The 23,903-nt window shown below is 37.5% G+C and overlaps 2 protein-coding genes and 1 long non-coding RNA gene across 6 annotated transcripts in view; 2 read left to right on the top strand and 1 right to left on the bottom strand.

The window, feature by feature from the left end:
* kntc1 (kinetochore associated 1) overlaps positions 1-6,847 on the top strand; it is a 79,985-nt gene extending 73,138 nt beyond the window's left edge. For all 4 annotated transcript variants that reach the window (XM_077206622.1, XM_077206620.1, XM_077206624.1 and 1 more), the window contains exons 57-60: positions 2,051-2,140; positions 2,220-2,374; positions 5,473-5,575; positions 5,700-6,847. In XM_077206622.1, the coding sequence (XP_077062737.1) occupies positions 2,051-2,140; positions 2,220-2,374; positions 5,473-5,575; positions 5,700-5,750 (399 nt within the window). In that variant the 3' untranslated portion in view covers positions 5,751-6,847. The remainder of the gene's footprint in view (positions 1-2,050; positions 2,141-2,219; positions 2,375-5,472; positions 5,576-5,699) is intronic.
* A 629-nt stretch (positions 6,848-7,476) lies between these two features.
* The window catches only part of hip1rb (huntingtin interacting protein 1 related b), a 49,275-nt gene continuing 32,848 nt past the window's right edge, over positions 7,477-23,903 (top strand). Inside the window, exon 1 of the mRNA XM_077206625.1 lies at positions 7,477-7,911. Within this exon, the coding sequence (XP_077062740.1) occupies positions 7,819-7,911 (93 nt within the window). The 5' untranslated portion in view covers positions 7,477-7,818. The remainder of the gene's footprint in view (positions 7,912-23,903) is intronic.
* Positions 18,135-22,789, bottom strand: LOC143715032 (uncharacterized). Its single transcript, XR_013195662.1, has 6 exons — positions 22,694-22,789; positions 21,757-21,827; positions 21,374-21,502; positions 19,777-19,928; positions 18,523-18,607; positions 18,135-18,407 (listed from the first exon to the last, which is right to left on the bottom strand). It is a non-coding gene; the product is annotated as an uncharacterized LOC143715032 (long non-coding RNA).

The raw sequence follows: 23,903 nt of genomic DNA, 5'->3' as shown, positions 1-23,903 counted from the left end.
AGAATAATGCTTTACAACCCATAAAGGCTGAATGAAACACTAATAATACCTTTTGTTTACTTTTGTTGTATGGAAAAGAGTTTCTTGGACATTCTGCACATACTGTATCTATTTTATGCTTTGCAAAATAAAAGTGCTATGTTTTGTATTCTATGAGGACAAGTAAATAATGATACTTTTTTTATTTTCCTTTAATTTTAATTGCACAAACAGGCACTGAGTAATAGGATTTAACAACATGTACAGTATCTCACAAAAGTGAGTACACCCCTCACATTTCAGCAAACATTTTATGATATCTTCTCAAGGGACAGTACTATAGAAATGAAACTTGGATTTATTTTAGAGTAGTCAATGTGCTGCTTGTATAGAAGTATATATTTACTGTCCTCTGAAAATAACTCAACACACAGCCATTATTGTCAAGATAGCTGGCAACAAAAGTGAGTACACCCTAAGTGAACATGTCAAAACTGTGTCCAAAGTTTTAATATTTTGTGTGAGCACCGTTGTTATCTAGCACTGCCTTGATCCTCCTGTGCATGGAGTCAACTGCCCAGGTTGTTGCTGTGATCCTCTTCCACTCCTCCATAATGACATCACGGAGCTGATGGATGCTAGACACATGGCGCCTCTCCACCTCCCGCCTGAGGACGCCCCACAGGTGCTCAATAGGGTTCAGGTCTGGAGAAAAACTTGGCCACTCCATCACCTTCTCTTCAGCTTCCTCAGCAAGGCAGTTGTCATCTTGGCGGTGTGTGTCGTTATCATGCCGTTCGGCCCAGTTTCTGAAGGGAGGGCATCATGTTCTGCTTCAGAATGTCACAGTACATGTTGAAATCCATGTTTCCCTCAATGAAGTGCAGCTCCCCAGTCCCAGCACCACTCATGCAGCCCCAGACCATGATGCTACCGCCACCATGCTTGACTGTAGGCAAGACACAATTTTCTTGGTACTCCTCACCAGGGCATCGCCACACTTTCTGGACACCATCTGAGCCAAACAAGTTTATCTTAGTCTCGTCAGACCACAGGACATGGTTCCAGTAATTCATGCTCTTGGACAGGAGAAGGCTTCAGAACAGGCTTCCTTCTGGGACGACGGCCATGCAGTGTGTGGCGTATGGTCTGAGCACTGAGCACTTCTGCAACCTCTAAAGCAAAGCTGGCACGATCATGCGTCTGTTTTTTGAAGCCAGCTTCTGCACCTGACACACAGCACGAGGACTCAACTTCTTTGATTGACCCTCGCGAGGCCTGTTACGAGTGGAACCCGTCTTGGAAAACCTCTGCATGACCCAGGCCTGTACTGTAACTCAGTTTCAGGGTGTTACCAATCTTCTTATAGCCAGGGCCATCTTTGTGGAGAGCAAAAATTCTAATTCTCAAATCCTTAGAGTTCTTTGCCATGAGGTGCCATGTTGTACATCCAGTGGTCAGTATGAGAGTATTGTACTTAAAGCACAAATTGTAACTGCTCTAGAACAAGATAAACACATTTGTATGGTCCTGTCAAGCAGACAAAAACATGAACATAATGAATAGGACATGTGGCTTTGCATGGTTAAACGCCATACAGCTATGTTCACTTAGGGTGTACTCACCTTTGTTGCCAGCTATTTTGACAATAATGGCTGTGTGTTCAGTTATGTTCAGAGAACAGTAAATATATACCGCTATACAAACAGCACATTGACTACTCTAAAATAAATCCAAGTTTCATTTCTATTGTATTGTCCCTTGAGAAGATATCTTAAAATGTTTGCTGAAATGTGAAGGGTGTACTCACTTTTCTGAGATAATGTACTTACTATACAGTTAATATTGGGGTTTGGTTTAGCGTTAGTTGCTTGTAATTATGCATAATTAATTTACTATTATTACTGCTATAGTAAGTACATGTAACGTGTAACTGTCACCTTAAAATAAAGTATTGTGATTTTTATTTTGAATGTAAACAAGCTTTCCTGTTTCACTGATCTGTGATCTGAATAATGAGTTTGATTTTCAGTTTCTACTAAAACAATATTTTGTGTGTTTTAAAAAATAGAGCTTCCTGTTGTCCTGTAACCCTACCCTCATTCTGGATCAGATAGAGGAAAGCATGAGCACTGGAGAGTTAGCCGGCATTCCTTCGCAGGTTATTCCTTCTCTTATTGTTAAAAAATATTTTCACTGTACTTCAGTTGTATATTTTAATTCATTTTTATTTGCTCTAGATTAGAGACACAGTTTTCACGTTCCTTTGTGAAAATGGCAAGACCCATACGTTGATGAAGACCAAACACTTCACTTATTTGAAGAGGCACTTGATCTCGAAGGGTCTCTCTAAACTAGCGCAGGAGCTGCTGAACTGCCTTGTGGAGCAAAATGGGTTAGTTGATCCTACTTAAAATTTCATACATCATTTTTTTTCTGAGTTTGCTTAGTTAAACAGCATTTTTTTCTACTGTTGTTGTACTGGTGTATTGTTCTACATAACACATTTACAAGGAATAATGTACAGTCAGCTGGTCAGAATTGCAAAATAAACCTTAACAGAGTGATCGGGAAGTATTAATACAAACACTGCAACAATTAAAGGATTTGTTAATTTACTCATAATTTACTGACCCTCATGTCATCCAAGTAGGGCTGTCGCGATAACCGCAATATCGCAGTACCGCGCTACTGACAGGCCAACCGCAGAGGAATGCAAGTAACCGCAGCAACCGCGAACCGCGTTTTCTTTTTTCATAAGGCCACCCTTCGTAGTTCGTACCATGTGTATTGAATGTTAAATAAGTTAATAATGATAACAAGACTGTTTATCATGGTGATTTGTACAGAGGATTCGTGGATTTGGACCTAAGCCTAAACAGACAGTGAATGTGATCGACTGAGCGCATGCGATTACCTGCGTCTGTCTTTGAAGTCAAGGACATTCGTGAAAAGGTTGCCGTTTCCAATGAAAGCGAAATATTTGTCGTAGGCTATCATCCTTTTAACGTGTAAGGGTATTTACCATGAATGGCGTCAGCGCTGGTCAGCATTACACAGCGCGAGGAAAGCCGTGGGGGGAAAGCAGCGAGTCACGCATGAATCAATGCCATTGGTCTCTATTAAGTGAAGCATTGCTTCAGCTTTGCCCAAAAGTGAAGCATTGCTGGCCAGCTGAGCCTTGAAAAGTGGAGCTCAAAGTTAAAAAATAATTAACACCTTGTTTCATTACATCTATCATTTAAGGAATCAGCTTTTTTGAATGTTTTTGTTGAATGAACGGTTTAATGACTCACTCAAAGACAGTCCGTTGGCATAACAACTGCCCGCTGAGTGACAGTCTTTCAATGCGCAGAGACGTTGTTTAGTTTCAGTTACATTGGTTACATTGTTTTTGTGTATGCTGACCACATCATAACACATATTTATATAGCAACAAATAAATATAAATAAATAAATGGCGGTAAAACCGCATATTGCGCTATTGATCCACTCAAAATTACCGCAAGGGAAATTCCTTCACCGCGACAGCCCTACATCCAAGATGTTCATGTCTTTCTTTGTTCAGTCGAAAAGTCGAAAGTTATTTTTCTCTATATAGTGAACTTAAACGAGGAGCAACACGTGACGTAGGCAGAAGCACCAACCCAGTGTATACAAAGCAAATGTGCAAAGACTAAGTCAAAAGCCCATTACAAAAAAAGGTAAAACAACGATGTCGGACAATGTTGAAGTTGGAGGAGAAAATGAGATGGATTTTTTCACCCTATCCTACATTCTGGCTACGTCACATGTGACCTTTGCAACGTGACCATGTAATGCGTGAAGTCGAAAAATACATAAATCTGTTTACAGAATCATCCTGAGTCTTTTGAAACATTTCTGTAAATGCTCCTGTATTTGCATTACCCACCCACCACAGTAAGCAAAATATCTCTAAACAACTGACACTAGGGATGCACTGAAATTAAAATTCTGGGCCAAAACCGAAAAATACCGAAATTGATTTATTTTAAATGCATTTTTTGTAGAATTTTTAGTAGACTTTTTACTTGAATGCAACAATTTTACTACAAGCCAAAAAAAAAAATAACCACACTTTTATTTAAAGTGACACAAAAATTTGCCAGAATATAGCCCTATATTAAAATAATATTAAATATCAATATATTATTACAACAGAATCAGATTTAACCATTTATTTTTCAACAAATTATCAAAATAAAGTATTGTCATGCAAAGCTATTATTATCAGAGCATGTGAGCATATAGCAGGGAGTGGATCAGTAAACGAGAGGGCAGCGTCATTTATACCCGCGTTACCCAGCATGACTACAGCACAGTATCAGGCTATTGCAAACAGAAACAAGTCTAGTACAGAGACATTTCATGTTGCCACGTTATTTGCGCGGACTTTTCCTGCTTTTCCGATGAGCATGATCGGTACATGAGTGGAGTGTTTTGGCTGTGAGCGGCAGAGCATTGAGCAGAGAACGCAGCACACACACACACTGAACTGAGAGTACAGCGCACACACACACAGAACGGAGAGCGCGGCGAACACGCGTAACGGAAAAGCGGAGCCACTTGCAAAGTTACACAACATGCTGCGTGAGAGGGAAACCTGATCGCTGGACACAGAGGGGTGGCATTTTTTCAGCCTTTTTTTTTCTCTTTCGGCCAAAAACCGAAAACGCCATTTTCAGCGACCAACATTTCAGTTGTACCAATTGTACCAGTCGCACTGAGACATTTCAAATGATCGCAAACATGTGTAGTGTTGTTGGACAATTGTTCACATTAAACCATACAGATTTGTGGGTGAATTTCAGGTGAGAGAGAAGAGATGGGGAAAGAGGGGGTGATGAGGAGACTGTAAAGGTGATGATACACAGGGCAACTTTTTGAGCAATGTTGCTGGGCAATCTTCCCGAGCAATTGTTGCTTGGGCACTTTCCCATTGAAAATGGCCAATACATTTCTATTTGGAGATTTTAGATCGATCGTGGGCCCTGTGTCTCATCTGGTTGCCCGTTGACGGCAACATTGCCCAGCAACATTGCTCAAAAAGTTGCCCTGTGTATCATCACCTTAGGGGGAGGCGTGAACTGCTCGGTGTGGTCTGCGTCTCATTTGAGAGAGTGTTCAAATGTTAATTTCCTTTGTTTTCTCAGAGAAAGTAGCCCTCTCTTCCAGTTCTTCCAGTTTCTCCAGTCTTACACTGTTTCAACTGGAGGGTGCAGATTTTTTTTATATCCACTGTTACTCAAGTAATTTCCAAAAATGTTTCTTCACAAGTAACTTGCAGTTTTATGATCCAAACGCTAGAGGGCCAGAAGTTTCATTGTGTAGCTTAAATGATGGAGGTATTTTTATTAGATAGGTGTTCCTAATCTTTATATGTAAAACAAGTTAATTTGTGTTTCTAACACAAAGTTGGATAAAAGAATAGTTTCACTGAATCTTTTACTGTCCTTTTTTTCCTTTGAATAGTGAAGAAGAGGCCATTTCCTTTGCCCACGAATATCTGAAATACAGAGAGATGAAAGGAGGACAAACAGCACCTGTGTGCGACACTCTCTCAGATCCTGTCAGGGTAATAAAGCTTAAAATATATATTTTTTTTATATATTAATTGCTTTTACTTTGTAATGAATGTTTATTGTGGTTGTATAAAATCTACTACGGCTCTCATTTAATTGTTTTGTTTTGTCCTTCAGGTATTTTTGGAAAAGGCACTGGAATCTAAGGGTGCTCAAACATCGGCATAAGATAAACAATTATTATTTGTAATCTGTGGACAGTAATACAGTATTTTTACTCTGATTGCAAGACTGCAAGTAAAATGTTATCTGCTTGCATATTTTACTTTGTATATTGCTTACTTAATAGTATTTCAGTACTCATGTTTTGTGGATATAAACACCATTGTGTATGTAGACAGCTGATTTAAATAAAAATTAATATTACTTTTTTCGATAATATGGAAGTGTTTATGCAGGATTTAAAAAAAAAGGACCAAGAGCATCCCTCGTCACGTATCTCTGTCATGGCTGGTTTGGACAAGAGCCTTTGAAAACAGAGTGCCGATAGACTACCATAGATATTGAAGAATGCAGAAGTAATGCGTCGTTGGGCAACCGATAGTTCCAGCATTGAACCACATTCATTTCTGTGTTTCTCAAGCACACTTGCTGGTAGGTTTATGAAATGACTTATTTTTTTACATTCCAAGGGAATCTAGCCAGTAGTGCTATTTTATGATTTATTTCATGTTTATCATTAGATAATAGATAGTTGTACTCTAAATAAAATTAGCTGATGTGAGCAACAGTTACCATAACCATGGTAGTTGTTTTATTTTTAACAGTTGTTTGAAAGAATACTGTGATGAATGTAAGATGCTCCACACGTTTATGGCTCCCTGTGACTAATAATTGTGAAAATGATTATTCCATTTAATTTTCCAGAAAAATGGTTTGTAATCTTTTGAGAATGTCAAAGAAAGATCTCATTTTGTTGATTCCAACCTTATCTGAAAGAAGTGCATATTACACTGCTGTTGTATTGCAAAAGACGTTTGGTGCTATAGAGGTGGTATACTGGTAGGTTATGGACAGGTTTTGTGGTAATGTTTGGTTTAAGGGTGGGTTAAGGTGTACGGGAAGGCTATAATTATTGATGTAATTATATGGAGGTGTTTTTTTTTTGTTTTTTAAACAAGTACTATGTAAAACATGATGTACATAACAAATGCATTGTATTAAACAATAAATTTAAATGTTAGGACATAGTAGTTAAAGACACCTAATATAAAATGTCAATGTTAAAAATAAAAAATAAACTATTGTGCTTGATCCAGATTAAACACGCAGTGGTACACAAACATACAGTCTCCATACAGCACAGCTGAATCCATCTGGAACTGTAAGCCGTTTATATATTCTGCGATTTGCACACACACACAAATATATTTTTTTTTAGATTGAAACATTTCAATTATATGAAAAGATTCTAACAAATAAACCAATGTTTGTGCACAGCCCTGTTGTGCATGGATAAAGCTAAATGAAATGATAAATACTGCAATATTCCATAAAAACAAAAAAAAAGATTAGCCAATTTTTATTTCATGGTGACTAAAACTGTAACTCTTCTCATAGCGTTTGCCAGCTCTAGCTTATTGGCATTTTCCTGGTTTTAGGATTAAATCACTCATCATGAAATAAAGCTTAAACTGAAGGCCTGATATAACATAAATGGTATTGTTTGGTTCAACATACTCACCTGTTGATCAAAAATTTTATTTAACTTGTTCCAGATTTTTTCTCTCTTTGTTTTTTTTTTGTGACTTTGGAAGTAGCCTTTATATTTGCGATAGGCCTACATTTTGATTATAAAATCTTATTTTCCTTATTCATTAACTTTTTGACAACTGACGAACCAGACCTGCTGGAACCCATATGTCTTCTAAATAGAAATAGAAGCTGAATTGTAAGTTTCAGATGGGGTATACGTAGCGCGTATGACGCAAAGGTAGAACCTCTGTGATGATTTATCACTTTACATGTGAACTCTTTTGACCAAATGTTAATTTGGGCGTTATTAAAGGGCGCATTATTACTCCTCCCACAGACAGCAATGCTGTAGTACGACTCAAACCGGCAAGCCTCGAAGCCAGAACAGGTTTTTCCTCCATGTCCTACTTAGCGTCGCAACACGCAAGAAAATAACCCTCACACAGCCACACTGTACAGTCTAACGACGGGTACTTTGGAGCATAACACGATACGATAGGGAACTGCGTGTTAACCACAAACCCCCACAGCACCATAAAGGATGAATTCAATACGACAGGTGCCTTCGCGGGTTAAAAGCAAACGGACGGAAACGATTTTAGGAGGCGAGAGAGATCATTTCGAAAAACAGCAGGTATGGCAACCTATGTAGTTGATTACTTGTTACGATGCTAATGGTTAGCGTTCTTATGTGGATACTGTGCTAGCAATGACTACATTTTACGACATAATATGGTGTAACGTTACACTCAAACCAGCAGAATAGCCTACATTACTGTGGATGCACGATTACAAACACAGCTTGCGTAGGCACTTTCTCATCTACACTATTGCAGTTATAGCGTATTTCCAGAAATGTCGGCCATTAAAACAGTCAGGTGTATTTATTTATTTAAATTAAACTCAAACTTGCTGAAACGAAACAATAGGTTTTCAACAACTGACAAGACCAGTTTGTATTTGACATAACGTCATCCGGGGACTCGTTGAACCTGTCCTCACGTTACCTACAAAATGATAAGAACACCACCAATGTTCACCACGTGATTTTAACATATGTTATTATTTTGGCAATGATTATTAATTCTAGACTGCTTCCAGGGTTATCCGACTGGATTATATGATTTGTGATGCTCGTGTGCACTATCAGAGAAAAAATAAATGACGTAAACTGTATCATAGTAAAACGATGTAACTTATGCCATAGATTGTTTTTGTTTTTTTACTGTTCCTTTAGATTTAGCAAACTGCAGTCACATCTTTCTCTATTATTTGCCAAATCCAAAAAAAAAACAAAAAAAAAATGCTGAGACATATACAATACAAATCACATCAATAATTAAATTGGGATAATATTGAACAGTACAGGCATGCATTTATGGGCTAATCTTGATTAAAAACTTAATAGACAGACTGATGTTTTTAAAAAAAAAAATCTGATAGCATGGTAATGAATTGAGTTTTATATTCCTAAATTGGAACCTTTCAAGGGAATTAAAAAGAAACCTCTTAATCAAATAAGATCAAACTGAATAAAGAAAAAAAACTATAGTAGTCACTGATTAATATTTATTTTTGGCATATTGAGAAGGAAAATAATATATATTCTGTTAAGGCCATTAAATATCAAACTCTTGATGTCACAAAAGTATGTATCTATGTCTGGTCTGTGTCCCTTAGCCCAGTGGTTCCCAACAGGGGGGTCGCGGCCCACAAGGGGGCCTCAGCGAGCTCTGTGGGGGGTCGCGTCATATTTTGAAAAGTTTGGAGCAATGAGCATTAAATAAAAGTCCTTAACTTTTTCCTGTTCAAAATTTATATAATGAGCGAGTTCATCATGAATCTATCAATCCGTGTTTTTGTCTTATCCTGAACCACTATGGTACACCTATAATAAGTGTTTACATTGGGACTATTTTACACTGGTTCGGATCGCTGCCGCTGCGGAGTAGCCCAGTACCTGCGTGACTCGTCATAGACCTACACAGAGAGAAGTAGTTCCGGCTACAATGTTCTTCCGAAAGACGCATTATTCTGTTAATAAACGCAAGTTTATTATAGCTCGCTAAAGCGCCAAAAACGTAAAAAATAAAGCCTCACATTGATAAAGCCTCACAAATAACTTGCAAGTATTGAGGCCCCAGACAGCAGTCATTTAATAATAGCCTATATTCTTTCTTTTTTTACCTACACACCAGTGGGAATATTTTTTTGGAAAATATTTTTTCAATTTTGCATTGCAGTTTTTAAATTACAACAGGCCTACTGATGTTTTTGTTATTGTATTTTCAATAATATAGGCTATTATTTGTGCATAAACATATCTGGTTATAGTAAATATACCATTTGTTTGAAAACAACATATTTTGTCATCCTTGCTGCAAGCTTACAAGAGCGATAATATCATTAAATGTGAAGGGGGGCCCTAAAATATTTTTTTGGGAAAAAGGGGGTCTCAGACAAAAAAAGGTTGGGAACCACTGCCTTAGCCTATCCCCAAGTTAATGTGGTTAGGTTTTTTAAGGTCTATTGTAAGTGTCTTGACAAGTTATTCCTGTTTAATTATGTCAATACCAATCTATAGTCAATAATAGTATTTTAGTTGTCAGTTTCCATAGACCCTAGTCATTAGCATTTTGAACAGTTCCACCAAATAATGCTACAAATAAGTTGAATAATATATCCCTGTCATGGAAGTAATTGTGTATGCTTCCAAGCAAATTATTGAATTAAAAATAAATAAATATTTATGTTTACTGTGGTATATCCATACAATTTGATATTTTAATTCAATGTTTCATGTTGATCTTACAATAGCAATGATACTTTTCACATTACTTATTAAGTTGCTGTTAGAGGAGAGAGGCAGAATTTGTGTGATACAGCATCATACATTTGGTTAATTATATAAAAAAGGGTCACACTTTCTTTTAAGTTGTCATTGTTACACTGTAATTAGCTTACACATTTAAGTACTGTGCAACTACATGTAACCTACTAACTACAGGGTTAAGATTAGGGTTTGGTTTGGTTTAGGGTTAGTTGCATGTATAATTTATAGTTGTTATAGTTACTACTTTTAACGTAACAATGACACTTTAAAAAAACTACTTTAAACTTCTTCAAACTTATTGGTCCAAACTTTCACAAGCCAACTCAAACTTTTTCTAGTTATAGTTACTACATTTAAAGTAACAATAACACTGTAAAATAAAGTGTTACCAAAAAAAAAGCATGTGATGTTAAAAGGCTGCATTTTTTTCCCCTTAGTTATGCAGGCCCAAGAACCTGGTTTGGCAGGTTCTTCTTCCCTTTTGCTTTGTATTCCACACATAGTGTTGTTGCTGGTTGAAAATGGTGAGGATCAGTCAGTACTGAGTGACTTGAGATATCAGGTAATGGTTTGCATACTAAAAGTAGCTTGTCAACTAACTCTCATTAGAGTATTAGTAGACTTTTAGGTTAAGGTTAGGTGTTTGGGTAAATGGAATAAGTTGACATGTAGTTGACAAATAAAGTTACTTATAGTCAGTAGGATGTACTTTGGGTGAGGATCACAATAAAGTGTTGGCAGATATTAGGTAGACAGTCTACTAATACTCTGGTAACTGACATGTAGTCCCAAAGTGCACCATCGAAATGAAGTGTTACCTAGGTAATTAGTAGTTTTATGATAATTTCTTGCAAAAAAGAAAATTAAACCATGAAATATTTTCAGAAATGTTATGTGCTTCCAGAAAGGTATGTAGGGATAGTTCACCCAAAATTATAATAACGAGTATAACTTGTTCTTCCATGTAGCACAAAAATAAATGTAAAGCAGAATTTAATGTTAATGACTGACAAGTTGACAACCTCAGTGACCATCCACTTTCCGTGCAACTTTTGTCACACATGTAATCAGATTTTGGTTTTCGGACTGGCTCAAATCTTGAAAATGGGTTGTTCAAAAGAAAAAAAGTCTTCTGAAATCGGATTAGATCACATAATCCAGTCTTGGTTTTGACTTGGATCAAACCCACAGTATGTGTTGTTCAAAACTTTTTAGAAAGATTGGAACTTTTGATCCCAAAAATCTGGATTATCCTGATCCCAGAAGAAGGATTCCGGATTAATTTAAGGCACAAAATGTAAAACTTGGTAATACTTGGCAATGTTTGTATTGTTTGGGTCAGATGAGCGGCCTAACCTTTTAAAAATTGCAAATAGATAGTGGTGTTTATATCATATAAAGGGATAAGCCTAGTTCACCCAAAAATGAATATTCTATCATCATTTACTCACCCATATGTTGTTCCAAACCTGTAGGAGTTTCTTTCTTCTGTTGAACACAAAAGATATTTGAAAGAATGTTGGTAACCAAACAGTTGATGGTAGCCATTGACTTCCATAGTATTTATTTCCCCCAATGGCTACTGTCAACTCTCTGGTTACCGACATTCTTCAAAATATCTTTTGTGCTCAGCAGGAGAAAGAAACTCATACAGGTTTGGAACAACCTGAGGGTAAGCAAATGATGACAGAATTTTCATTTTTGGGTGAACTATTCCTTTAATTGTGCTGCTTTCAGTCTCTTCAATTAAAAAAAAGTGTCCCATAGCCAGTAGCCAACATTATGATATGTTGTCCCATTTAGAGCTCTGGAAAAAGGGATTCGGCAAAGTTTGTATCTAGATCATGGTGATCCGGTCCTGAATTTCTTTAAAAAACCAGCACAAAAGTAATAAGAATTACCTGGATAGCAAAATATGACACTTGGCAATCTAGATCCAGATTAAAGTTTTTGAAAAACTGGGCCTAAATGAAAGAAAGTCATTGGAACAACATGAGAGTGAGGGTGTTAACAGACCATTCATTTTTAATGGAACTGTTCATTTAAATGATCACACAAAACATCAGAAACAATCTCACACAAAAGCCCGATGTTCTTTTCTCACTGACTGGTCAAATATGCCACATATTCCTGTCTGTTTACTTTGCAGCCCTGTGTGTTTTGCGTCAGTCTGCTGCAAGCTCTCGCGTGAGTTGGGTCGCCCTGCATTGACAAATGTTGCCAAGCAACAAATTGCCTTTGTGTTATCTCTCTGTAAAGCGAGTGTTCAGAGGTGGTGAGTGTATGTCAGCCTACCGTAGGGATGTCCTTGCACGAGTCAGTGAGGGCACTCTCAGTGTGGTTGTGTCAGGCATAAAACATATGCCAAACAAATATGTGAATGATCCTCTGTGGTGACCTCTAGTGGGAGCAGACGAAAGTGAGAGAGAGCGAGATCGTAGGGATGTCCTTGCTTCAGGAGTGTGTATGCAGAGGAAGTTACCTTGAAAGAACAGAGTGTATTGTACACTGCTGACGTGCTGAGCTTTTGTTGGGAACCAGACTGTTGACTGTAGCCATTGACTTACATAGTATTTTTTTTTTCCTACTATGAAAGTCAATGGTTAGCGTCAACTGTTTGATCTATGTTCAACAGAAGAAAGAAACTCTTACAGGTTTGGAACAACTTGAGGGTGAGAAAGAGATGACGGTTTTGGGTGAGCTATCCCTTTAATATTGTAGCAATGCTACTGAAGATGATATTCACACACAAGCCCTAAAAGATAACAACAAACCGCAACTATGGCAACCAAAAATATGGTACCAGAGGCCAAACATATTACACGTTAGTAATATAACAACCGTTGGTTGTTTATGGTTGCCAAACAACATAGTACATTAAAATAGATTGTACTCAGAATATGTGTGTGTCAGCATATTTTATAATGGCTTTGGATGTGGCTAATCAAACCAGAAATGAAAATCTGAAGTTGTCTGTCAGTAGGTAATGTTTTACCAGTGTTCTTGTACCTCAGTTTCACACAGTCGTTCTTTCATATTAAGTAGGTAGGTTATAGAATGCCATTCCATTCACTGAGAGCAGGAAGGGCAAACTCAGTTGTGGCTCAGGTTTCCTTCAGTGTTGAGTGTTTAGCCGCCTCTATTTGGTGACACAAAAAGACAGGAGGCAAAATGAGAAGCTTGTGAAACAAAGTCTTCCAGGGACCATTTTTTGCTCAGCTAATGGCAAAATGGAGTTAAATTTCATGCTTTGGAATTGGTTTATGTAAAACGTATATCCATGTTTTCTATTTTAATGGTTTCGTTGAATTAAAGAGGTCATATTATACTCTTTTACAAGGTCTTGATTTTGACTAGAATTGGTTTTCATACTTGAATGTTCAAAAAACTCATTATTTTTCACATATTTTTCATTATTGCAGCACCTCTATTCCTAGACTTTAACACTTTGTTTAGTTCCTGTCTCTGTGAACCCCGTCTTTCTGAAAAGTGTAGTGCATGTGCTCTGATTGGTCGCTTGACCAGTGGGTTGTGATTGGCCATCCGCTTCGTCACGCCCCTTACCATAACCACGAGTTTCAACACACTACTAATGTAGCTCAACCAGGCCTTGGTTTTTCTTTGCATATGCCTTGGTTAGGAATTATTTAAATGAGGAATAATAAGACATTCCCCGAAGAGAACTATCAGGGCGTATCAGGGAGTGTGTGCTAATATAGAGAATAACTCCCTTTGGAGTGACTTTGTGCTTTGGCTTTGCAGAACTACAGTAAATGAAGTTAAAAATGTAAAAAAGCATAATAGGTTCTCTTTAATTCATTTAAACAACATGTCAATTGAATTCATAAAGCTTAATTTAATCAATATTTTATAATCCAATCAAATTAAAATATAACAATTCATTTTAAATGAACATTTTACTATACAATAGTAAGATATTTCTATCATAATTTCTTTAAGTTAACCAGACTTTTGTGAAGACTGTTGAGATTCTGTTTCTTCTGTGCAATAATTACGGACGCTAGTCCATATCGCAATTTGAATTTCACAGCTCTAATTTTTATTTATTAATCCGAAATTTGCCAAATTCCATGATATACAGTAAATTCCATTCATATGCCTGAATTCTAGGCATATCTGCTTTTGTTTTTCTGCATTGTGGAAATCATAGGGCCCTGATTATTTTAACACATTATGTTAGAAGAACTGTCACTGATCTCTTTTAAGGAGTTGCCTGCTTAGTTTTTTTCAGTGGACCTTCATGGAGTTAGTGTTAGTGAGTCTCTCATGCAGTGGTTAGTGGCTTTCTTTGGTTTTAGATTTCTTTTATGCTCGTAGGGTTATGCGATATTGACACAAAAAAAATCTCTATATATATTCTGCCATTTTCTTTATTGCAATAATTGTGTCTTTGTGCTTGTACCTTGGCTGGTTTAGGCCCATCGTGGAAAGCTAAATCAAGTCAAGTCAGTCACCTTTAATTATATAGTGCTTTATAGAGATTGTTTCAAAGCAGCGGAACTGTTGATTCAGTTCCTTTGAATAGTTCTGTTATAACAACTCTCAGAGTGTTTGGCATGGTAATGGGTATGAAAGTGATTGGTCTTGGCGAAATATATCTGCTACACTAGTGCTGTTGTTATTGTTGCTGCAATATAGCGTACATGAATTACCCGTAGCAGATCTATACAGGTGGAGCTGGGGAAGATGCAGGGTTTCTGAAAGCACGCTGCACTGCTAAGGCAAATGCTATCCAGTATTTGAAGGTTGAGCATGCAAGCTCATAAGAAATCATTATGATAGCTCATATGATTGCAAGCATTTGAGTTAATGACCTATTTGCCTGCGCCATTTTGAGGTTCATGCCAGAACTTTGTATATCATCAATTATTAAATTAGATAAATTAAGTAACTAATTACAGCTGACTATTGAAGCTTTTCATATTCTCCACGTTTTAAATTGATTTCCTGTAGCAGTTTTCCAGGAGCACCCTTATATGCATCATCTTTTGTCAAATGGTTTACATTTAATCAATAAATTAAATAAGAAGTAGACAGTGGATATAAAAAGTCTACACCCCTGTTAAAGCAGCTGGGTGTTGGGATGTAAAATATGAAACGAAGATAAAACCTATCAGAACTTTTGCACGTTTAATGTAAAAAATGACAACATGCAAAGCCACGCAAACCAAAGTGACATATTTCATCTTGCAACATCCTAGCAATTGGTTGCTAAGGACAGCTAATACTTTTCAAAGGGGGGAGGAGGGGGTGGTGGTGGTGATGGAATAGGGATGAAATGGGTTTCACACATGAAACCATTATAAAATATTATGATAACAGTAGTATTATCATTTCATATTAATTATCATTTAAAACCGTACTGCGATTTGGAAAAGCTCATGGTTAATATTGTCCAGCATTAAGCAAATTTCTCAAAAAGTTCCCCCATTATTGTCGATTTCTACGGGCTGGTATGCGTAAGGCGCAATAAATAAATTCCACTAAGGAATGGTCAACTCTGGTCCGTGATCACTCGAGAGCAAGTCGACTGCATCTGCAACCTAGTTATTCACACGTTTGAATATCTATATCTGCAATAGGCATTAGCAGATGATTTTCACAGCATTTAGTTTATCATTAATTTGATAATTCTGCATATTGAGTTATACATAAAAACGCAAGGTTATCCCATTTCAAATGGAATTTAGGTTATAGCTGGGGGGGGTTTTCAGCCATAGGCTTCACAATGCTGTGATATTTTCTACGAAAATTCATTGATTTGTTAGTGTGAAGAACAGCATCATGTTAACTGTTCCAAGATTGCGCATCAACGTGTCTGGAGTGGTCGAATGTGGCATCTACGTGTCTATGTTAAAACCTGCGAGTTTAAACCAATGTGAAAAGATGTGGTGGTGTATTGTTTCCATAGCACCGGCTCTTTACTTAAAGTCCGTGTGAACCGGGAGTTGCAACTGACTTTACTTCAGTGTTGTGACGTATTTCCTAATGAAACTGACATCATTGGTAACAATCCTCCACCATCTTCCCTGTGCGTGCGCTTAAAAATCATTCTCTGCATCTGTTCCCGCGGATCCTTAAAAATTCTTAAGTCTTAAATTAGATTTTTAAAATATAAGGCCATAAAAAGTCTTATAAAGTCTTATTTTTACTTATGAAAGGTCTTAAATTTTAGATGACACTTCGACTAAAGGCTGATTTATACTTCTGCGTCGGACCTACGCCGGAGCCTCTACGCCGTAACCCAGACAACAAATTAGATCGTGCCGATGTTGGGGCGCATGTGCCTGCCCGACATAAAGTGCCTCGGTGAGATGTCTTAAGGCGGGCATACACTGTGCGATGTCTGTGCGATTTCAGCAAGGTACCTACTCACACTGAACGAGTAAATTGCATGCGATGTAAAGCTAGAGCTCAGGATTTATGTGCTCACACTATACGGTCCGAACGTCGAGCTGCGACTTGACTGCTCACACTATACGTGTGAAATATGTGCGATAACCCCCCGTGTTGGGTTGGTAGACGATATCATATAGCCTATCCAGAGATATTGTCAAAACAAGTATCAGCTATCAAGATGATTTAGCACTTCCAATTTATGTATTAAATTGTTATTAGTATTATTGTATTAGGGAAGGCTAATTTTATTATTAAATTGATCTGCTATTATAATTAATTTGCCACGCAATAATTTCACAGCACATCACCGCAATGCGCGCTGAGGATAATAAAATATTAAATAGAAGCCTACTCCTCGAGAAATAATAAAATAATAATAATATAATTATATGCCTATAATTCATTGTAATCTACCTAATTGTTTTAGACAATTTTCAATGAGGATCCTAATTGAAAATTGTCTTAACATTTAGGCCGATTACAATGAATTATAGGCATATCATTATGTTAACAGTCTATAATATGTCCGAACACTGGAATAATTAGTCATCAATGAAAATTAAAAACAGGTTTATTTCAAAAACATTTTTTGACAAATTAATAAAAGAGGCACGGTGCTACATCGCAGCTTGGAAGACGTGGGTAATAACTGGACAAACTGTAGATAAGCAATAGTAATTTGTAGCTAGTTTGAACTACAGAACTTAAAGACTTCCCTCTGTTCGTTTTTTTTTTTTTTTTTCAGATTGAAATGCTTAAACTTCTGTTTTCGCGCAGGCGCAGTGAGGGAAAAAAACACTTGAGTTTAGGGCGATCGGTTCGTAGCTCTGCTTCAACTGTGCGATATAGTCACGAGGAGCGACCAAAATTTCTGACATGCCAGAAATTCATCCGACCATCCGATTGCCGATCGGGAGAGGTTAATCGCCTCTCGTTTCCCCTTGTATACTGCACGAACACTGCACGACAAACGACGCACGACAAAGCTGAAAATCGTCCCGACCCGAAAAAGAGTCGCACGAGTCAGAATTCGGCTCAAAATCGGACGAAATTCGCACAGTGTATGCCCGCCTTTAAGGAAAACATTCAGACGCCTGCCTCGCCCCCTTTGACTTAACACGGGAACAGCTGATTTTCGGCTGCATCGCTGGAAAGGCCACAGCATGCTTGAAAATCAGCTGTTCCAGTCTTAAGTCAAAGGGAACGAGGCGTCTGAATGTTTTTCGCCGCTCTAGTAGGATCCCACCGTTATGTCTTATTGATTTGTTTAGGCTAACTGCTGTCAGATTGTTCCAAGGACACAAGTTGCCTATTGTCTATCAACAATCAATAACAATATGATTTGTTAATCGTAACATTTCTTCCCTAACAATTTTGACAATTGCAAGTAAATTGAAATGAAATTGAAGTGAAAGTTAAATTGAAAGTTAGTGATTGTTTGTGTAGGGTGTAGCCTATTTCATACACAGTCTGACTACCTGGGAAATGTCAGTCTAACATAAAAAATGAATGGATCAGTGATATTAAAATTAAGTTTGATGGTCATGCAAATTAAGCTATAGGAGTTTTCCATGAGAAATAATAAAAAGGAGAGCACCGGAAGATGACCTTGAACATTTATTTTTTACTTTTGTTTTTGCAAAAGCAGTATCATTTATTTTAACACTCATCAAATCACACATAGAAAAGTACAACAACAACAAAAAGAAATTCCCTCCAAAATAGGTAAACAGGAAAAATCAGTCCAATCAATTATTTCACTTTAAGATGCTCGCCCCCTTGCTTCCTGTCCCTCCTCAGCCGCAGCCAGTTTCTCACAGTCATCTCTACATCTGCCTCAGTGGAATTTTGTTGGGCAGGATTTCTTAACACAGCACCTAAACAAAAAAAATAAATAAAAAAATAAATAAATAAAAATTATACTTCTACTAACTCAGTCTGATGTTCTGAGTGAGAAGTGCAGTAGCATACATTACATTTAAAATATCTTACCATTGTTAGTTCTCTGAAGGATCCCTGGAAAAGGGTGGGGTGGCTGCTGCAAAGCACAAGTCGTCGTTATTATCCGGCGGCGTCACTAGAAAATACAGAAAAACTAAATTATTGGAGTGAACAGTAAGTCAAGTTTATCACAATTATATAAACTAATGTCAGTGAGCTGAGTAATTGCCACACATTTCTTTCAGCAGCAACTCATCTTAACCCATGTTAAAATAACAGAGCTAACCCAGTGTCACTCCACATCAGTGGTTCTCAAACTTTTTCTGTCATTCCCCACTTTGCATAGAACTGTGCTGTGCTCTATGTGTGTGTGTTTGCAAGTGTGTGTCAGTGTGTTCTTTGTCTGCATCTTAAATAGCTTACAGTCAGGAAAGCCTTCAGTCTATGGAAGCACATGGGTAGCAATATTCAATTTGAAAAGTAATATGCAAAATATCTTCGGAAATACTACTGTTTCTCTGTTCACGCTCCACTTCATCTGCTAAAGAATTTAACGCTCGAATTAGCACTGCCGCAGCAACACCTCAAAACACGTAACATAGCCATAACATGTTATGTTTACCTGTTGTTGCCGAACCCCGCCTTGATGCAGTGATTGACAGGCCAGGAGGGGGCGTGATCGGCTCAGAATGCATTTTCAATGTGAACATTTAATTTTGCTACATCCATTGCGGGACATTTCATGAAAATGCAATCGCAAGTGTCTTGACTGTGTGTAAATGCAATTAAGAAAAGTAACATTTGAATGATCATTTTGCCACAGTTTTTGCTTGAACATTTTACACATATCTAATAATTTCTGTAATGCATTTTCATTTTAATTTTGCCACTTATAAAGCGTTTCAATATGCATATTAAAACTAGTGTATGAAATGGCAAATGTAAATTATGCAATTTCATTTTCATTTTGCACCAAACGTTGCTAGAATAGTTATGTAAAATGTAAATTTAAATACACAATGCAATGCCATTTTACATATTGCATTGTCAATTTGCATATTACATTTCAAATTGAATATTGCTACCCATGTGCTTCCATATCAGTCCTCCAGTCCTCCTTTTTGAATATTAACTGCGGCCTCTTGGAAAGACAGAAAACCTTGGCTTACTTATCACACTACCAATATAAACTCAAAAATCATATCTGGAACATCAAACTATGGTATGCGCTGTGGACTTGTGCAGTACACTGTGTCTACTTGAGTTTAGGGACCTGATGCATTTTAATACAGAGGGGACACTTACCTTTACTATACGATGATGCGGGATGGGCTGGAGGAGATTTGTTGTGCGTTTTCTTCTTCTTTGCCTGTGTTGTTTGTGGTGCATTTTGGGTGTCTGATGAAGGGCACGATGCAGGGGATGATGGTGGTGATGGTGATCTAAGTCGCAATGGTCTGTAAATGAAACGTTTTTGCAAAGATTAGTTTTCATATTGATCACATCGAACATAGCGAAATATGACATGGGTGACATACTCTGTGTGATACAAAGAGGATGATCAAAAAGTCAAACAACATATGATGCTCACTGAAATTGGAAAACATTTTAAATATACACAATAAATGAACAAAACAACCAAAAACAATAAAAGCAATGTCCCGGTTAACAGAAAATGCACTTGAATAAATACCAAAAACAATAAATAAAATGGTTGTAAACAAAACCCGACTATACCCTAAATTATTTGTTATTAAAACATTAACACACAAACCACTGTTAATTTAACATAAAGCAAGCAGCTACTGCGTTCATGGTCTGTCATGACTGAATGCGCTCCCTTAATAATTCCAAAAAAGCTGACAGTTCATCACGATCTCACGCATCTCTGTAATTATCAATGAAGCTGACTGCACAATGAATCTTTCATAATATCTACACTTTGTTTGTTCTAATTAGAGGATTTGCCAGCATACAGAATTCAGCACTGAATAAAAAAAGTCTGTTTTGAGCAGTGAGGGGAGTCTATCTTAAATGCTTCTGATTGGCCATTGCGTTCAAGAAATCAACATGTCTGTGATTGGCTACATCGCTCACTAATGCAAACATGTTATAAATAGAAACTCTGGCCTGTAAATCGTTACTATTTTGTTTTAGTTGTTCTTGCAGATGACTAAAAATCTATTAGTTTTTATTTGTTTTATAAATAGATATTTCTAGTTTGCGGGAGTCGCGCAAATCGTTTTATTCTCCCGCAACCCGCACACACAGAGTTACCGAATCTAGTGCAGAGCCGCACTCTATTGCGTTGGGAGTGCAAGTCTCTAGATCAAAGGCCCGGCCCGAGGATAGTGTCGGCCCAGGTCGGGTCAAGTCCTTGCTCGGGCAGAGAATCTAAGCTCTAGTTCACGCTAAGGAACCGAGAGTTTGTCATCTAGTCTCTTTGGTATAGAGAGACAGAGAGAGACGAGGAAAACAAAAAAGCATGCAAATGTAAATTATCGCGTCCGGAAAAATTTGAGTTTGCCATGGCTCTATATCATATTTGCTGAGTGACAAAAAATACCTTTTATTGACAGTGATAGACAGTTTACAAATATCTATACCAACATAAACATAAAATTTGCAACGTTACAGCACTCAGCATTAACCTGATGTTGACAATGGAGTTCTCCTGTAGCCTTATCTAGGTCAAAGATAAATATTTCCACTTCATTACTGCCCCGGCCTACCTGTAAACCATTCCCTTGCAACCGGTCCTCTCGCTCCACTATAAGGTATAGGCTTTCGTGATGCTAAATTAATAGTACAGTAAAGGCAGAGACAGGTAAAGGTCACATTTTTTAGGATCCGTAGGATGCCAATAATCAAGACAAGCAAACAGGGGAAAGTTATTACATACGTGTGTATCAATATGTGAAGACCCTAGAGATGTCCCCTACTCGGCTCAATCCAGATGGTTGTGGTGCTGGTCCACTGGGGAGACCATACTGTAGTTCCAGCCGTTGTGTGTGCTGACGCGCCAAGTACACTGCAGCCGTAATGCCGGACAGAAGGGGAGTCACACCAACATATGGAAAGAAGTGTAAATGGATGTAGAAGCATACCTTACTGTAAAGCTACGTCTTAGTTTGTGCTAATCTTGGCGAAAGCCGACTACAAAGCTGCATGAAGTTTTAACATCTACTCTCGTGTAATGGAAATCATGTGCAAAATAACTTTTAACTAGATTAATTAAAGATAGTGTTTCAGTTGTCTTTGAGGTTAATTAAAACACATACTTACTGTACAAAGGCAAAGACGCTGTGTAAAATGGGCCTGGGCTCTGAAAAGAGCCTTTGGGGTGTATGTAATTCCTGTTGAGAAAAAGAAGAAACATGAAAAGGAGTCAAATATATGGCAAATGCCTTTGTGAATTAATGTGCACTCAATTTATCTTTATTGACTAAAACAGTATGTTAAGAACATGGCAAATCAGAACTGTATGATGACTTCTAGATCGATAACTTACAAAAATTCACTGAAAAAACAGATAAGACCATTCTATTTTGTTTAACTAACAAAGGTTAAGGCTCTATTTTATGAATAGCTGTGTGTCTTCACTTACTATCACTTTACTACATAACCACTTCTTTGTCTGACTGTCTAGTGGCTGCGCGCTTGTGCTAAACTGGGTCTTTGATTGACAGGTCTACTTTAATCGGTAATAGAAACGCACAACAAAGAGCTGCTTTAATTTTAAGCATATGTCACTTAAACAAAATCATTAAAAATCCCTTATGTGTAAGGGACAGATGTCATTTTTGTTTGGAAAAAAGTCAGTCCATTAATTGTATGACCGTTTATTAGTTTAGCCTGGTTGTTTTAAGTTAAGTTAACGTTACCTCTCCGCAGACTGATGAAAAACGAGTTCCCCTCATGTCTAAAAATACATACTGTCAAAAAAAACTCATTGAAAATATTTAATACGAGAACATATAACACTCAGTTAATAATAACTAAAGTCAACAGTTAGTTAATAACTAACCAAGTCCAGAAACACGTAAGTTAAAGTTAATAATCCTCCGCCGCCAATTTCTGTCATCCGTATCGAAAACATTTCTCAGAAAACTCGACGTTTTCTGACAAAATTATATTTTTCAATAAAAAAATAAGTACACAAAACAAAATAAACACTTACTGGCCTGAAAATTGTGTGTTTGAAAAGGATAAACATACTCACAGAGTCCGTTAATTGCCACCGAACCGATGCTGTAGACTTTAGATGTAGACTGCAGACGATGCTGAGATCACTCACGCGCACCCTCATAAAAATGTGTGCAGCACGCGCGTGAAGGTCTTGGTGTGGACCAACGGTTGCGCAGATATTATTTATTTGAAAAAAAGAAGCGGGATCGGCAAAATGGTTCATCACGGTTCCTCCACCGATCTCCGGAGTTGTGCATGCATTGGAGTGGCTGTACATTCATCCCGCCGATGGTTTTTTTGGTGTGCAGGGGAAAATCCCCTCCCGATACTTTGCCGCTGGTGCCCTCCAATTGCCAACGTTGGCAAGACTGAACGTGCTATAACCTACGCTTTGGTTTTAATTTATACTTCTGCGTCGTTGTCCGCGTTGACGCAGGCAGAGGGAGGATGTGAGGAAGCGGTTTGAGCAGACCAATCACAGCGCTTTCGTCCGCGTAGAATAGACGCGTTGTTACCTTTTGGAGAGGTGCACGTCAGGGTACGCCGAAGGGTACGCGCGCTACGCACAGCCTACGGCTTAGCTACGGCGTAAGTTCGACGCAGAAGTATAAATTGGGCTTTAGAGATATCTAAATGTTTTCCAAATTAAAACTATCTAATTAGCGTAGTATTATTTTATATTATTCTATCTTTGTGGATTTGCTTGTTCACGTGACAATTCGCATCACATTGTACGATGTAGGAGGCACTGTGAGCTGAATATTTGCAATTTTGTCTCTCGTGCTTTCACTGCTTGATGTGTGTCAGTGCAGTTATAGGTAGGCCTATGTCCCCAAATTAGTTTTTGTCTTATATTTATATCATATTATGTTTTTATTTTAGAATATCACATCAGTAAGAGTGCCGTTTTTCCGTGCACATGTGTGATATATTTATGTTATACAATAGTTCAATTAAAAATAAATTAACATTGTGAGTTACCTTTTAGACACCATATTGTCAATATTGTTTGTTTTCCCTTTATTTCGCCGACTAGAATTTATAAAAGAAACCGTAGCAGAGTCTCAATGCAAAAGATTCTTGACTGAAATCCACGTTTTGAACGAGTCATTTTAACGATTCAATGAACAATCACTTGTTTCTTTCCCGAATGAATCAGCCGTTTGAACAAATCAGTTGAATGAATGAATAAATCCCTCAACTCGCTTACGGTATTAAGACAGTGACTTGCTGCCACCTACTGG

Source organism: Siphateles boraxobius, unplaced genomic scaffold (assembly GCF_051911475.1).
Source record: "Siphateles boraxobius isolate OS27281-9 unplaced genomic scaffold, OSU_SipBor_1 56, whole genome shotgun sequence".
Taxonomy (NCBI): Eukaryota; Metazoa; Chordata; class Actinopteri; order Cypriniformes; family Leuciscidae; genus Siphateles; species Siphateles boraxobius.
This window is presented reverse-complemented; position numbering and strand designations above follow the sequence as displayed.